This window comes from Scyliorhinus canicula, chromosome 25 (assembly GCF_902713615.1).
Source record: "Scyliorhinus canicula chromosome 25, sScyCan1.1, whole genome shotgun sequence".
Lineage (NCBI taxonomy): Eukaryota > Metazoa > Chordata > Chondrichthyes > Carcharhiniformes > Scyliorhinidae > Scyliorhinus > Scyliorhinus canicula.
Window position 1 is genome coordinate 19415630 of NC_052170.1, and position 15386 is coordinate 19431015.

Sequence of the window (15386 nt, forward strand, 5' to 3'; positions counted from 1 at the left end):
CTTCCCCATTATCTCACCTAACCATTGGAAACTAAGGAGCAATTTAGTATGGTCAATCCACTTAACCTGCAGATTTTTGGATTGTGGGAGGAGAGATGTGCTAACAGCATTAGCTTTTACCTAAAATGCGACGCATTAATACTAGACACGCGAGCTCCCACTCTACATCATCATTTCCAGCACACAGGTTGGAATGCCGAAAGGTCATTGCTCCCATCAAGACGCAGGCCTGCTGCGTTTTCCCAGCACCACTTGTCATTTATTTTATTGAAGACACCAGAGGTTCTAGCCTGTACAAACTGATTTTTAAAGCAATTATAAAAATTCGGTAAAGGGGGTCAAATAAGGGAGTAATAACATGCACACAGATACAACTGCTCCCCAGCATATTTCATCTTGAGATTGATTCAAAACCTGATTGATCCCTAGGTGACAGATTTTGGCTTTGCCAAGAGAGTGAAGGGGAGAACCTGGACACTGTGTGGGACTCCGGAATACCTGGCCCCGGAGATCATCCTGAGTAAGGTAAGGCGCATCCATTTTCTCTCTACTAACTGCAGCACCTCCCAGCTCATCGGAAGCTTAACCCTGTGACATCCTGTAAACCTAGTGTTAAAAGTTTCTCTCTCCACTGCTTCTAATTCTTGGATATTCAGTGTTTTTTATGTCAATTCCAAAAGTTCTCTTAAAAGCAGTGAAGTCAATAATGTGCTGACATGTTCAACATTTAATAGCTATGTCATAAGGAACCCAATTATGTTAGAATTGCAATGTCATTGTTTACAAATCCTCGGGATTCTGCTCATTGAGTCTGCATCGACCCTCTGAAAGAGCACCAAACCTGCCCCCCCCCCCCCCCCCCCCCCCCCGACCCTATCTCTGTAACCCCACCTAACCTGCACATCTTTGGATACTAAGGGGCAATTTACCATGGCCAAACCCCCTAACCCCCACATCTTTGGACTGTGGGAGGAAACCGGAGCACCCGGAGAAAACCCAAGCAGATACAGGGAGAAGGTGCAAACTCCACACAGACAGTGACCCGAGGTGGAATTGAACCCGGGTTCCTGACCACTGTGCCACCAGGCTGCCCTGTCTAGAGATCCAATTGTTTCTTCACTATAGACCGATATCTCCAACAGCGGTTCTACAGATAATCACCTACAGTGACTTTGTTGGATATTTGGGAGAGAGGGGGATAATTATAAAATTCTGGTTCTGTAATTTGGTGTCATTGAACCCAATGGACAAGTTTTCCATCAAAGGTCAGTGTGGATATAGGATGAAGACACATGCCTTGGGGACCCGTAATGTCTAAAGACACTTAAGGTTTAATTAATTAGTTGTTCTACTCTGATTGTTAACGTAGCTAAGTTGAATGGGAAATGTTGACATCAATTTAAAGGGACAAAAGCTGATGAGAAACATGACAATTCGGACAACGGGAACTGCATACCCATTGCAGGAATTGTAGAATGCTTGTTAATTTCTCTCTGCATTTTGCATGGGAGTCAATACCAAGGGTCGTCATCAGATGTTACAGGGTTAAAGATCGGAGTAATGGGACCAAGGTGTGCAAAAATAATTTGGTCCTTACTTTTGTCTTTATTATATATTTCTTTCATAAATTCACGTGTAAACATCGATAAATGATACTGTGTGGATTAGTCACTCTGTCATTACACGTCCAGTAGTGTGCTACAGTGCCTCCACTTAAATTGGCATTTTTCTTGACTCCCCAAAAGAGTTGACTTGTTGCTTGGGAAATGCACAGGCATTATTCATGTGCTACTTATTCATTTGTGCAAATGAGCAAGAGCGAGATATCCTCATTAGAGGTCATCGTGAGTCCACTCCGATACTCAATTGGTGTCCACGCCTGTATTTCCCCAACAGAAATGGTCAGCCAGCAGCGGTTCCGCCCCAAGCTAACCCATCAAAGACAATTGCTGCCCCAGCTGAGATCAGCTCGCTCAGGAGGGACGGGGGGTTGAATCCATTTTACTGATCCATGTCTTCTCTTCCTTCAGGGCTATAACAAAGCTGTGGATTGGTGGGCGTTAGGGGTCCTAATCTATGAAATGTCTGCTGGGTACCCTCCATTTTTTGCAGACCAGCCTATTCAGATTTATGAAAAAATTGTCTCTGGGAAGGTAAGCAGCTTTTCAGGAAATGTGGTTGTTCTGATCTTGTGCAGTGAAAATAAGGAGCGATTTAAATTGATACAGCACCTCATCACTGGACCATCTTGATCGTCAAGAGGTTACCTTGCAATATTAGTCACTGTTCTGTGAGCAAACATAGCAACCACAGGGTCTTGGAGCAATAAGCTGACAGTAATCAGTTTTAGTGGAGGAATGTTGGCCAGAACTCCCTGTGCTTTTTTATTTGAGTAGTACCTCGTTTTGTGCTCCTTAATATCCACATAAACCACTGGGACACGAAGAGCAGTACTTGGTTTAATATCTCTGATGTACTGTGTTCGATTCATTCAGCACCACAGTGGAGTGTCAACCTGGGCAATGTACTCGAGCCCTGCAATGAAGCTTCTATCTGGAGAAAGCTACCTCCTGAAACACATTGGCATTGTTTTCAACCAGGACTCAACGAGAGGCTTTGGCTAACCAACAATCACACCCCAATTATAGATGAAAGGAGGGAGGATTCTTGTATGTGTTATGGAATGCGATTCTATGCTGCAACTAATGTATTCATTAGTTCAGTTAAAGTGTTTGTTTTAATCTCTACTGCTTTTGCATGTATCAGGTTCTTTTGTGTTTCTGTTGTTTTTATGTTGTAGTCTTGCTAGAATAATGGAAATTTAATTATGCTGCGTTATGCTGTTTTGTAAGCTGTATGTTTTGAGATGAGCTGAGGTTACAAGAGTGTTAAAACCCTTAATTTAAAATGGGTAAAACTGGGGCTTAATATTTATTCTAAATAGCTATCTTTTACCAATCAGGTGTATTAGGAAATAGTTGACTTCTACAGTCCCCGCTTTTGATAAATCGAAAGATTAGGTGAGATATCAGGATAAGATAAAAGACACCATTAATGCGATAGGATAGGTAAAAGCGCAAAGAATAACTAATTCATATTGTCATTGCAGTTGTAAACAATAGAGTGGGCAAGCATTGCATTACAAGCATTTCAGCAAAAATTATAATTCTTAAAGAATCATTATTAAAGAACAATTAATCAAATTTGATTCTACAGATTCAGTATTAATACATTATCAATATGTTAACCATACCGTCAAATAATTGATCAGAAACATTTCAACAATAATACTTCATTTCTACTTCATCTAATGGTGGCACAGTTGGGTTAGTGTGAATCATTCTGACAGTCGGGACCTTGCGTTTAGTAGATAGTTCTTTGATGCACTTGATACATTGGCATGTTATGTAAATGATGAAGTCAGCTACATAGCAGAATAAGATTATTCTTACTGTGGACATTCCTGTGTGTCCCAACCACCCGCAAGGTTTATCCCAGAGAGAGAGATAACTGGGGGTGGATCAAGTTTCTTGATTTCTTTTTGGATATGTGATGCCAGATCTTTAACTTCTGTGAGTTATCTGGAATGGAAGTCCAAAACTCCGCACCAATCAGGACGCAGGGGCATTTCAATTTTTGTGGACGAGATGAGCACCATTGCCGCAGCCTCTCAGGCAACCATGCGGTCTCTGCGCACGCCGCTGCCTGCCCACCGAACCTAGTTCGTATGGGTGCCCCTCCCTTCCCCCAGGCCATCCCTCTTAGGTACCCTCTGGCCCAGCCGACCCACCAATGGTAAGGGTGCACTCCAGCGCGACCAGTGCCATCTTGTTGGCTGGGGTGTGTGTGGGAGTGGAGTGCTAATATGCGGCTGCAAGTTTGTCAGTCTCCTGAGGTCCATCCCGACCCTGGTCAATCCGACACCGTTTCCATTGACATCGATTGTGTTCCATGTGGCGCCAGTGTTGGCTGCTCACAGCCGAGAATGGTCAGATGCGGCGCCAGTTTTGCTGTCGGACAACTCCATGAATCCTGCCCCGAGTCAACACTTAGTCTCAGGACGGGGAATCCAGCCGAGTATATTTAATTTCCCCGAGGCCTTTGATAAGGCACCTAACAGCCAACGACATGACTAACGTGAGAAAGCGTGGAATCAGGGGACAAGTAACATAATGATAGCAAAATCAGCCAGAAAACAGAGAATCAGACTGCTGAGCTGGGAAATAATGTTCCACAGGGATTGCTGCTCGAACCACCGCTCTCAATGATTCAGACCTTCAGTATTGGAAGCACAATTTCAAAATTGTGTGGTGACACCAAATTGGGGGGTGGCATTGGGGCCAATTTGGAAAGAACCACAACAGAAGATGGGCTGGTTAGGTGGATTGACCAGTTAATTGCCCCAGGGGCAGCAAGGTGGCACAATGTTACACTGCTGCCTCACAAGCGCCGAGGACCCGGGTTCAATCCGGCCTGGGTCACTGTCCGTGTGGAGTTTGCATATTTTCTCCGTGTCTGCATGGCCTCACCCCACAAACCAAAGATAAGCAGGATAGGTTGGATTGCCACACTAAACTGCCCCCTTAATTGGAGGAACGTGCAAGGTTAGGTGGAGTTACGGGGTTGTAGGAATAAGGTGGGAGCCTGGCTAAGGTGGCCTTCAGAGGGTCGGTGCAGAGCAATGGCCTCTTTCTGCCCTGTAGGGATTAGAACATAGAGCGCAGAACAAGAAAAATACGCACAGAACAGGCCCTTCGGCTATATGGAAGGCGTGAAGAAACGTCTGTGTCTTTGGCAAACGAATATCAAGGTGGATAAGTGGGGGTGAGTATTATAGTCCAGCTTTATACACTGTTCCTCTGTTTACTTGCTATAAATATTGCGGGTAATATGGTCGCCTTTTTTAATCCTAATTATGAGTATATAGGGGCTGGTTTAGCACAAGGGCCTAAATCGCTGGCTTTGAAAGCAGACCAAGGCAGGCCAGCAGCACGGTTTCAATTCCCGTACCAGCCTCCCCGAACAGGCGCCAGAATGTGGCGACTAGGGGCTTTTCACAGTAACTCATTTGAAGCCTACTTGTGACAATAGCGATTTTCATTCAGAGTCGGCAGGTATCTCTCGATAGCACCACAAGGTTCAACCCGATACCGATCACAGAGCCAATCCACCAGTTAGTTAGTTCAAAGTCAAGGGTATTTATTTATACACCAGTAAGATCTACTCATGCACAATAATGCTACAAACTAAACCATGTCTATCACTAACACCTATACTTAACTTTGGGTGCCCACTTAGGTCAGAGAATAATGGCCGTTGTTCGGATCTGAGGCTGTTGGGTTTGAAGACGGTAACAGGAGAACAGCTAAGGTCGTCCGTCTGGTAGCGAGCGTTGACCTTGAACTTACTTGCTCCTGGTGATGCTGGTGGATGGGTCCCTCCGCTTGAGAGCACGAGTCCAAGAGGCCGAACCGTTGGTGGGGGTTCCTCCTTATACTTGAGGGGTTTCGCGCGCTTTTAAGCGGGCCTTAAACATGGTCCCAATTAATTGGGCAGCTTCTCGATCACTGTCATCGATCTAAACCAATAAAGGGGCGGGTGCCCTGATGGTTGGCCGTGTCCTAGGTGGCGTTGGCCTTGCTTGGTTTGTGTCTTTTGGTTGGGGTAATGGCACCGGGATGTCTGAGACAGTATCAGCTCCCTGGAGTATTAGTCCTTTGTTCCTCGGAGATGGGCCATCAATATGCTAATCGACCCAGAGTTTCGATTCCATCTGCAAACTGCCTTCCAAATATACATTCAGGCTCTGCGCCTGCTTGTTCCTTCGCATTGTCCCATATTTCCCTATAGGCTCTGCGAGTGTCCATTTTGTATACAGAAAGTGGCCCGTCCCAGATGGCTACACTTTACTCCTTATTTAAAAAATCCTTTGTCACATCATTATGGCACCGAAATAGGCTGGTCATTCCACTGGGCCCCTGCTACATCTCCTATCGGGGTGCCCTACTTCCGACAGAGGCCATGACATTGGACCGTAACCCTCCTACAAAGTATAAATGGCAGTCTGGTTGGAAAATAAATCCCCCACACTCGTGACAGGCAGCACAGTGGTTCTCACTGTTGCTTCACAGCTCCAGGGACCCAGGTTCGAGTCCCAGCTTGGGTCACTGCCTGTGCGGAGTCTGCACGTTCTCCCGTGTCTGCGTGGGTTTCCTCCGGGTGCTCCGGTTTCCTCCCCAAGTCCCGAAAGACGTGCTGTCAGGTAATTTGGACAGTTCTGAATTCTCCCTCAGTGTACCCGAACAGATGCCGGAGTGTGGCGACTAGGGGCTTTTCACAGTCACTTCATTGCAGTGTTAATGTGCAGCCAACTTGTGACAATTATTACTCTTGTGCGCACTGCCTCAGGGCCTTCAAGGTGCAGTATGGATCTGCCGCTGCTCTGAAGAAGCACCAAGCAGATAGAGTTTAATGCTCACACCAAGATTATAATGTGAACCCCCAAAGAGGTTTCCCCACCCCCAACACCATCCATCCACCATAAGTAACAATCAGAGTCACTGCCTCGGTGCACATGATTATATTTATCCAGTGAACGCAGTGTATCGCTGCGTGTGCCAAATCAGAAAACCTCAACTTCCAGTGGCAGCCACGGAGTGAATGGTCGCACAGTTGATGGCTTCCCCTGCGGGGTTGGGTATTTATTTGGTCCTTCCCCACTCGATCTGAGTGGTGTTGGATGGCCAAAAGGTGCCTGAACGCTGAGGGAATGTAATACTCCTCTGGTGGGACTGGTCTATGTCTTATCGGACGAGGAGTGCAACGATGTAAGAGGCAGCAGCTTGATCCAGAGAGGATTACAGGTGCGAACGGGAAAAGATGCTCGGAGAGTGGCGGGACAGCGCTGCCCACCCCATGGTCTAGCGAGCAGCTGGTGACTTTCTCCGCAGCAAGTTCCCGCAGCGAAGGAAGGAGGACCTGGCGTTTATGGAGCTGCTTCGGGTGGCTATTGAACGTGTGGAGCAGAGGCTTGGAGGCTGAGGGCCTGGCAATCCAGAAGATGGAGGAATTGATGAAGGCGCATGAGATCGATTGACCTCGCTGGAGGCAGAGATGGGGATGGTGACAAGCAGCCAAAAAAGATTGAGGGAGAAGTTGGAGGATCTTGAAAACCGCTCCAGGATGCAATATCTCTGGAACATTGTGACGCTGAGGGATTGAAGGAGCACAGGCCGCTGAGTATGTGGTGAACATGTTGGAGAAGCTGATGATGAGGATGGAGTCTTCACCGCCCTCTCGAGGTGGATCAGACGCCACAGCGCACTGAGGAAGAGGCCACAAGCGGAGGAACCCCCAAAGTCGATGGCGGTGAGGCTGCAACCATTTCCTCGACAAAGAGAAGGATATGAGGTGGGCAAGGCAGGCAAAGAAACGCTTCTGGGAGGAGAACGAGCTATGTATTTATCAGGACCTGGGAACGGAGCTGACCAAGAACAACCGGATCAAGGCTGCCCTCTACAAGAAGGGGATGAGGTTCAGGGTTCTGTACCCGCTCATGTGGGTCACACACCAGAACCAAGAATTCTATTTTGACTCGCCGGAGGAGACAAACGACTTTGAGCGACTGTGAACTGGGAGGAGTGTGTGGACATTGAACTTTGGCGTTGGTGTTATGTGCGGAATGTGGGCACCGAGGATGGGTAGAGTGTTGAAGGTTTTGGTGATGGGTAAGTTATGGTGATGGAGAGGGGGGATTGGAGGGGTGAGGGGTAACCAGAGGCCCCAGATGGGGCCACTTTGCTAGCTGGTTGGGCTAGTTAAGAGGAGTGAAGTGGGTGGTTGTCAGGAGGAAGGCGTGGGGGAGCGGGAAATGGGCTGGTTCGTTGTTTGGTATGGAGAGGGGGTGGATGGTGTGCCGCAGTTGGTTCGGGAGGGGTAGCGGTGGACATCCGGGGGGGGAGGGGGCAGTGCCACAGAAGGTTTGCAGGATGCAGAACCGGGGGGAAGGGGGGGTTGGTGGGGGGGGGGGGGGGGGGGGGGGGGGGGGAATGCTGCTGGCCAATAAGGAAGTGACCTTCCAGGTTGGCAGTATTGCAGCTGACCCCGAGGGCAGGTACGTGATGGTTAGCGGGAAGCTGGAGGAGACGCCTGTGGTTCTGGTGAACGTTTATGCCCCAAATTGGGATCATATGGATTTCTTGAGGCGGGTATGAGGCAGGATTCTGGACCTGGACACACATCGGCTGATTCTGGGGTCTGATTTTATCACGGTTCTGGATCCCAGGCTGGACTGATTGTGGCGAGGAAGTTGAGGAGGTTCATGGATCGTACCAGGGCTGCGGGTGGTGCACGGGGAGGGTCAGCGACCGCAGTGGAAGTTGAATGTGGGATTGTTGGCAGATAAGGGTGTGTGTGAGAGGGTGAGGGCGGCCATCTGAAGCTATGTAGAGCTGAACAGCCCAGGGCTGGTCACGGCCTCCACGCTGTGGGAGGCACTTAAGGCCGTAGTAAGGGGTGAGTTAATTTCAATTCAGGCGCACAGGGAGAGGGGGAGAAACGAGAGGAGAGAGTGAGACTCTGGATGAGATTTGAGGGTGGACTGGAGGTACCTGGTTGGGCCAAAGGAGGCGCTATTAAAGGAGAGACAGAGGCTCCGGATGGAGTGTTGTCCACAGGGAAGGCGGCCCACCGCATTGTGGAAGGTCAGAGACGGGCAGTGTATGAGTTTGGGGGGAAAGCGAGCACGATGTTGGCGTACCAACTGAGGAAGCAAGCAGCAACTAGAGAGATCGCAAGGGTGGGGGATGAGAGAGGCAAGGTGGTGTCGGACCCGGAGTGTGCGAATGGGGTATTTGAGGCCTTTTACAGAAGAATGTATGAGTCGGAGCCTCCCTCTGGGGAGGAGGGTATGAGGCGGTTCCTGGATGGGCTGGAGTTCCCCTGGATGGATGAGGAGAAGGTGCAGGGATTAGGGGCCTCAATTGGGCAAAGAGAGGTGATGGACTGCACCGTTTGGATGCAGGCGGGGAAGGCCTCGGGGCCGGATGGGTTTCCAGCCGAACTCTGTAAGACGTTCGCTGCGGAACTGGGGCCCCTACTTGTGGGGATGTATAATGAGTTGAGGGTTAGGGGGGAGGGGTGTCCCTCCACATTGTTGCAAGCGTCCGCTTCATTGTTTCTAAAGAAGGAGAAGGACCCAGAGCAGCATGGGCCGTACCGCCCGATTTTGCTGTTAAATGTAGATGCAAAGTTGTTGCCGAAGGTGTTAGCATTGCGGACAGAGGACTGTGTGCCGGGTTTGTTTGGTGAGGATTAGCCAAGGTTTGTGAAGGGGCAGCAGCTGTCGACAAATGTGTGCAGGTTGCTCAATGTTATTATGATGCCCTCGAAGGAGCAGGAGATGGATGTGCTGGTGGCAATGGACACAGAGAAGGCCTTTGGTCGGTTCGAATGGGCGTATTTGTTGGAGATGCTGGGCCGGCCCGGGTTTGGGCGGGGGGGGGGGGGGGGGGGGGGGGGGGGGGGGGGGGGGGGTGCTGGTACAATGTTCAGGGCGTGTCCCAGAGTTTCCCAGGTGTCATGCCGAGATTTTGAGCGTAGGGGGTGGCCCCCAAGTCCGGCGGTGGCGATATTGGATAGTGTCGGAAGAGCCAGGAGTCCAGGTGGGTAGAGGGGCTGATATTTTGGCCTTTGCCTCCCTGATAGCCTGGAGACGGATGCTGTTGGGGGTGGCGAAACTCGAGCCGCCAAAGGTGGAGGTGTAGGTGAACGACCTTGGAAAGATTAAGTTTGCCATACGCTGGAGCGAGGGAGGGATGGACCCTGAGGTGGAAGACGTATTTATCGACTTCTTTAAGGTGAATTATGTTTGTGTCCTCGGGGGGGGGGGGGGGGGGGGGTGGGGGTTCAGGGCCGTGGGAAGATAAGGCGGGGGGGAAATAATGTGGCGGAATGAGTTGCAGACCATTTGGCTTGTGATTTTGTATCTGTAGTTTAGTTTTCTGATATTTGCTATGTACGCAAAATGCCTTTAGTAAAATGTAAATCTCAACTTAATATAACTTTTCCTCCCCTCTCTGCTCTTTGCTGAGTACATGATTTTTACACAAATTTTAAGTCTCGCCCACGTGAACAGATCAACGTTTCTTATTTTTTCAGGGCGGTTTCCGTCTCACTTCAGTTCAGACCTAAAAGACCTGCTCCGGAACCTGTTGCAGGTTGATCTGACCAAACGGTTTTGGTAATCTTAGAAACGGTGGTCAATGACATCAAGAACCATAAGTGGTTTTCCAACACAGACTGGATCTCCATCTACAAACGAAAGGTACCGTGACCCGAGCTAATTCGGGGCCTGTTTCACAGGGAGGTGGGTTCCTGGGGTCGCCGGGTACTTTGTGTCGCCGTTTACTGCAGACAGGCCGGTAATGCATCTAATGCATGTTGGATGCCTGCACCCATGATTCCAAAATGGTCGGGAGTTTCTATTTCATCTGACAGAATATTGCATATTGACCCACTCCGTTTGCCTAACTCAGCCTGCCCTGGGCCTTTGCTTCAGTGAATTAAGTGCCACGCAAAATGCAGAGATGCATGGTTACTACTGGAGATTCCCATTGTCGCGTTTACCCGACAGGTTAGTTTTAATTAGCCAGAGGCATCCAGCGTCACGTTTAGACTGTATGACTGAAGGACTAATGTTTTATTTGACACAATGCTGCTCAAGCTAAGGATAAGGGTGCTACAATATGGTTTTGTATTAAAAGGGAACAACAGATCATGGGCGGGATTTTCCGTGAACCGACGGGGCGGGCCACTCTGGCACCGAGGAGTGACGTGAACCACTCTGGCAATGGGCCGCCCCGGAGGTGCAGAATCCTCCGCACCTTCGGGGGCTAGGCCGGTGCTGGAGTGTTTGGCGCCACGCCAGCCGGCGGCGTAGGGCTTGGCGCCGAAGGGCCTCGGCCGGCCGGCGCGAATTGATGCATGCGCAGGAGCGGCAGCATGTGCTGACGTTATCCCAGCGCATGCGCAGGGGGGGGGTCATCTCCGCACCGGCCATGGCAGAGGTTGACAGCGGGCCGGTGCGGAGAGAAAGAGTGCCCCCACGGCACGGGCCTGCCCTCGGATCGGTGGGCCCCGATCGCAGGCCAGGCCACTGTGGGGGCACCCCCCGGGGCCAGATGACCCCCCCCCACCACCCCCCCCCACCCCCCCCCCCCCCCCCCCCCCCACACCCCCCCCCCCCCCCCCCCCCCCCCCCCCCGAAGACCCTGCAGGCCGCCCGTGCAGCCAGGTCCCGCCGGAAAGGACCTGTTGTGATTTGCGCCGGCAGGAACCGCCGAAAACAGGCAGCCACTCGGCCCATCGCGGGCCGGAGAATCGCTGCCAGCGACCGACACGGCGCGATTCCCACCCCCCGCCAAAACCCTGGCGCCGGAGAATTCAGCAGCCAGCAGGGGTGGGATTCACGCCCCCCCCCCCCCCCCCCCCCCCCCCCAGGCGATTCTCCGACCCGGCTGGGGGGGGGGTCAGAGAATCCCGCCCAATGTCTACGTCCAGGGTCGTTATGCTGGAGCTCTTATGGTGAAGAGTGTGTGATATGTAGGCTTTGGGGTGCATCTGGGTGACCATATTAATACTGTGGTTACCAGGGGGAGGGCAAAGGGTCGGAATCCTGCAGCAGGTAACTCACCTCCTGACACCCCCCCCCCCCCAAAGCCTGTCTACCATCTACAAGTCAGGAGTGTGATGGAATACTCTCCATTTGCCTGGATGAGTGCAGCTCCAACAACACTCAAGAAGCTCGACACAATCCAGGACAAAGCAGCCCCGCTTGGTTGCTCCTCCTTCCACAAACATTCACTCCTTCCACCACCGACGCACAGTGGCAGCCGTGTGTACCATCTACAAGATGCATTGCAGGAACTCGCCAAGGTTCCTGAGACAGCACCTTCCAAACCCACGACCGCTACCATCTAGAAGGACAAGAGCAGCAGATACCTGGGAATCCCACCACCTGGAGGTTCCTCTCCCAGTCGCTCACCACCCTGTCTTGGAAATATATCAGCCGTTCCTTCACTGTCGCTGGGTCAAAATCCTGGAACTCCCTCCCTAACAGCACAGTGGGTGTACCTACACCTCAAGGACTGCAGCGGTTCAAGATGGCGGCTCACCACCACCTTCTCAAGGGCAACTAGGGATGGGCAATAAATGCTGGCCTAACCACAGACGCCCACATCCCGTAAATGAATAAAAGAAAACGTGGAGCAGTCAAGTTGAGGCAGCTCGTGTACGGTCAGATCATTAGGACAATGGCCATATAGTATTTTAGCATAGTACTGACTGTGGTTTGTTTTGGGGTGGGTGGGGGGGAGGGGGGGGGGGACAGTATGCTCTGTTCAGGGCACATATTTGAGGGTCATTATCTGTTGTATGTCACTGTAAGTGATGTGCCGCAGTGTCGTGGTGCTGGATTCTCCCAAAATGGGACTAAGTCCCCATGCCAGCGTAAAAACACTGGCGTTTCACTCTCAAGATTTCTTGGAAAAAGATGAGCCGATTCACTGACCTGCAGGGGCTAGCAGGAATCCGGAGTAGTTCACGCAGCTTTAGCTGCAGATACGGGCCCCGCACTTCTGGTTTTGAGTCTGCGCGTGCACACGGCGTCGGCCTCCCCGAGCGCCATGACGGACTCGGACCACGGAGGCAGATGAAGAATGTAGGCCCCCCGCCCCCCCGATCGGCCGGGCGCCCAAAGATCCAACCGGCCCCATCTGTCCCCCAGCCGCCTAGAAGGCCTCCCGGTATCCAATATTTCCCCCCCCCCCCCTCCCGCCAGGGCGGCCACGGACCACCGAACTTACCGGACGATAGGTGGTTAGAACCGCGCCGTCGGGAACTCGGCCGGTCGGGAGCGGAGGATCGCTGGGCGGGCCTCTGTCAGTGGACCCCCTAGCCGCGGGGGAGTACTCCGCGAACACGCCAATTCTCAGGTCCGAGAGAATCGCCGGACTTGTGCCGGGCCCGATTTTGCCGTGAAATTGGATTCTCCGCCCCCCCCGCGCCAAACACGATTTTGGCGCGGCGCTGCGGAGCATCCAGCCCATGGTGTCAGTACATGCGTGCCGTAATAACTCCTTGACTCGAAAACTACTTAAATTAGTTTCTGCTCCTTTCCTCAGGAGGAACCTCCTTTCAAACCCAAGATGAGAGGTCCCGGGGACACCAGTAACTTCGATGAGTATGAAGAGGAGGCAATCCGCGTATCACTCACAGAGAAATACTCCAAGGAATTTGCTGAATTCTAGAGAGCCAAGTGAGAGGAAGCTGTAAAATGACTGGGAAACTTGACACTCGGCCAGAAAGGAAAGGAGGCACTGTTTGGATGGGAGCTCAACCTGTTGTATTTACTGAAAACTTGTGTTAAGTCTGTGCATTCCACCAGGTGGAGTCCTATCTTGCCGTGACTTAGAAGGGCCTGGCCCTTTTCTTCCCTGACACAGACTGCTCCTGCGAATCCTGAGGTTTTCCAAATAGTCACTATTCCCAATGACACACTAAACTTCTCTTTTTTGCCGCCTTCCAGTAAGCATTTGTATCTCATTGTGTCTGAATGTTATATATGTTCTGTGTTTTAAAAGATATTTTACTTATACATTAAAGCCCTTTTAGTTTTTCTTTTTTTAAATGTATTTCCGAGTGAAGGGACTACTTTTCCATATCTGATCTGACCGAAGACACCCGAGCTTCTTGCAAACCGCTTTCACTCACTTCAGGGCTGACGTGTCCAGAAATGCATCGTCAAGTGTGCGCCGTCGCTGGAGTTTGAATCCTCTGCACACTCACTCGGGTCCGGTAAATGAATGGTTTCTGTATTTAAAGGTCTCGCATTTGAGCAAAAGATAATTGGGTGGCTGATGTTGTATTCGCCACGGTGAGTTCGCATATCAGGCTAATAACGCGCCTTTCCTATTCTATCAGCAACCTCGAGTGCTTGATTTATTGTAGATTCTGTAAGTTGGATACAAAAGCTCCCATGACACTATTTTAACATGGGGCATGGGAGTTCTCCTCGATGTCCTGGCTAATGTTTATTCTTCAGCCAGTATTAATGCATGCGTTATCTGGTCATTGACACATTGCTGTTTTGTGGGAGCTTGCTCTGGACAAATTGGATGCTGTATCATAATAATAATCTTTATTGTCACAAGTAGGCTTTCTTACTGCAATGAAGTTACTGTGAAAAGCCCCTAGTCGTCACACTCCGGCGCCTGTTCAGGTACACGGAGGGAGAATTCAGAATGTCCAATTCACCTAACAAGCACATCTTTCGGGACTTGTGGGAGGAAACCAGAGCACCCGGAGGAAACCCACGCAGACACGGGGAGAATAGGCAGACTTCACACAGACAGTGACCCAAGCCGGAAGTCGAACCTGGGACCCTGACGCTGTGAAGCAACAGTGCTAACCACTGTGCTACCATGCCGCCCAATGGTGGTTGTGCTTCCGACACAGCAACCATTGACTGCATTGGATCTAAAGCACTTTGGGACGTCCTGAAGTTGTGAAAGTCGCTATTGAAATGCACGCCTTTTCTTTGTAAGAGGATAGAATGAGCGAATTTGCAGAAAAACCCTTTTAACATCTAGACCCGAGCAACAAAAAGCCATTTGGCCCATCACGACCCACTCCTTCCCCCTCCCTCCTATCTCAGTGCCAACACAGTGCTTCTGTCAGTTTTCGGGATGGCGGACCCAAGTATCTGAGTCTCTTGTGGCCGTCCCAAACAAATCTGACCTTCAGTAGAGTAATGTACTGAGAGAGAGGCAGCTATGAAAGGGCAATCCGTCAGGAACAGCTGAACAGGAGAAATCTCTGTATCTGAAGCTCAGGTCATGAACTCCACATACAAATCGGATGATGGGTGATTTGCATTCCTACTGGATGCTGATGTCCCCTTCCATAAACCAATGCTGTTTGAGCCTCGTCCTATCTTGTACCACTCGAGAGCATCATTCGTTTTACATTCAAAGTGAAATAACCAAACTCTCAAGTTCCGCAGCAGACAAAAGAAATGGTTAAAAGTTGCATTAAACACACAGTTTTAAACGCTTTGGAAAGTCAGACTTATACAAAAGTCCACATGCTTCAATCTGCTGCCTGTTTTGTTACCTGAGCTGGGACCTCACCTGAGGCAGGAGCTGCGCTCCGAAAGCTAGTGATTCGAAACCAACCTATTGGACTTTAACATGGTGTTGTAAGACTTCTTACTGTTTCATTACGGGCAGCCTCTGCTTTGTGTTTACTGCAAGATACCAGGGGCTTTTCACAGTAACTTCATTTGAAGCCTACTTGTGACAATAAGCGGTTTTCATTTTCATTCATTT

At 50.4% G+C, this 15386-nt stretch overlaps 1 protein-coding gene across 1 annotated transcript in view; it reads left to right on the forward strand.

Annotated features, from left to right (window-relative positions):
* Positions 1–13691, forward strand: part of LOC119957035 (cAMP-dependent protein kinase catalytic subunit alpha-like) — a 152378-nt gene extending 138687 nt beyond the window's left edge. Inside the window, 5 exon segments of the mRNA XM_038784623.1 lie at positions 430–525; positions 2031–2155; positions 10160–10241; positions 10244–10324; positions 13182–13691. Of these exon segments, the coding sequence (XP_038640551.1) occupies positions 430–525; positions 2031–2155; positions 10160–10241; positions 10244–10324; positions 13182–13307 (510 nt within the window). The 3' untranslated portion in view covers positions 13308–13691.
* Positions 13692–15386: the final 1695 nt, after the last annotated feature.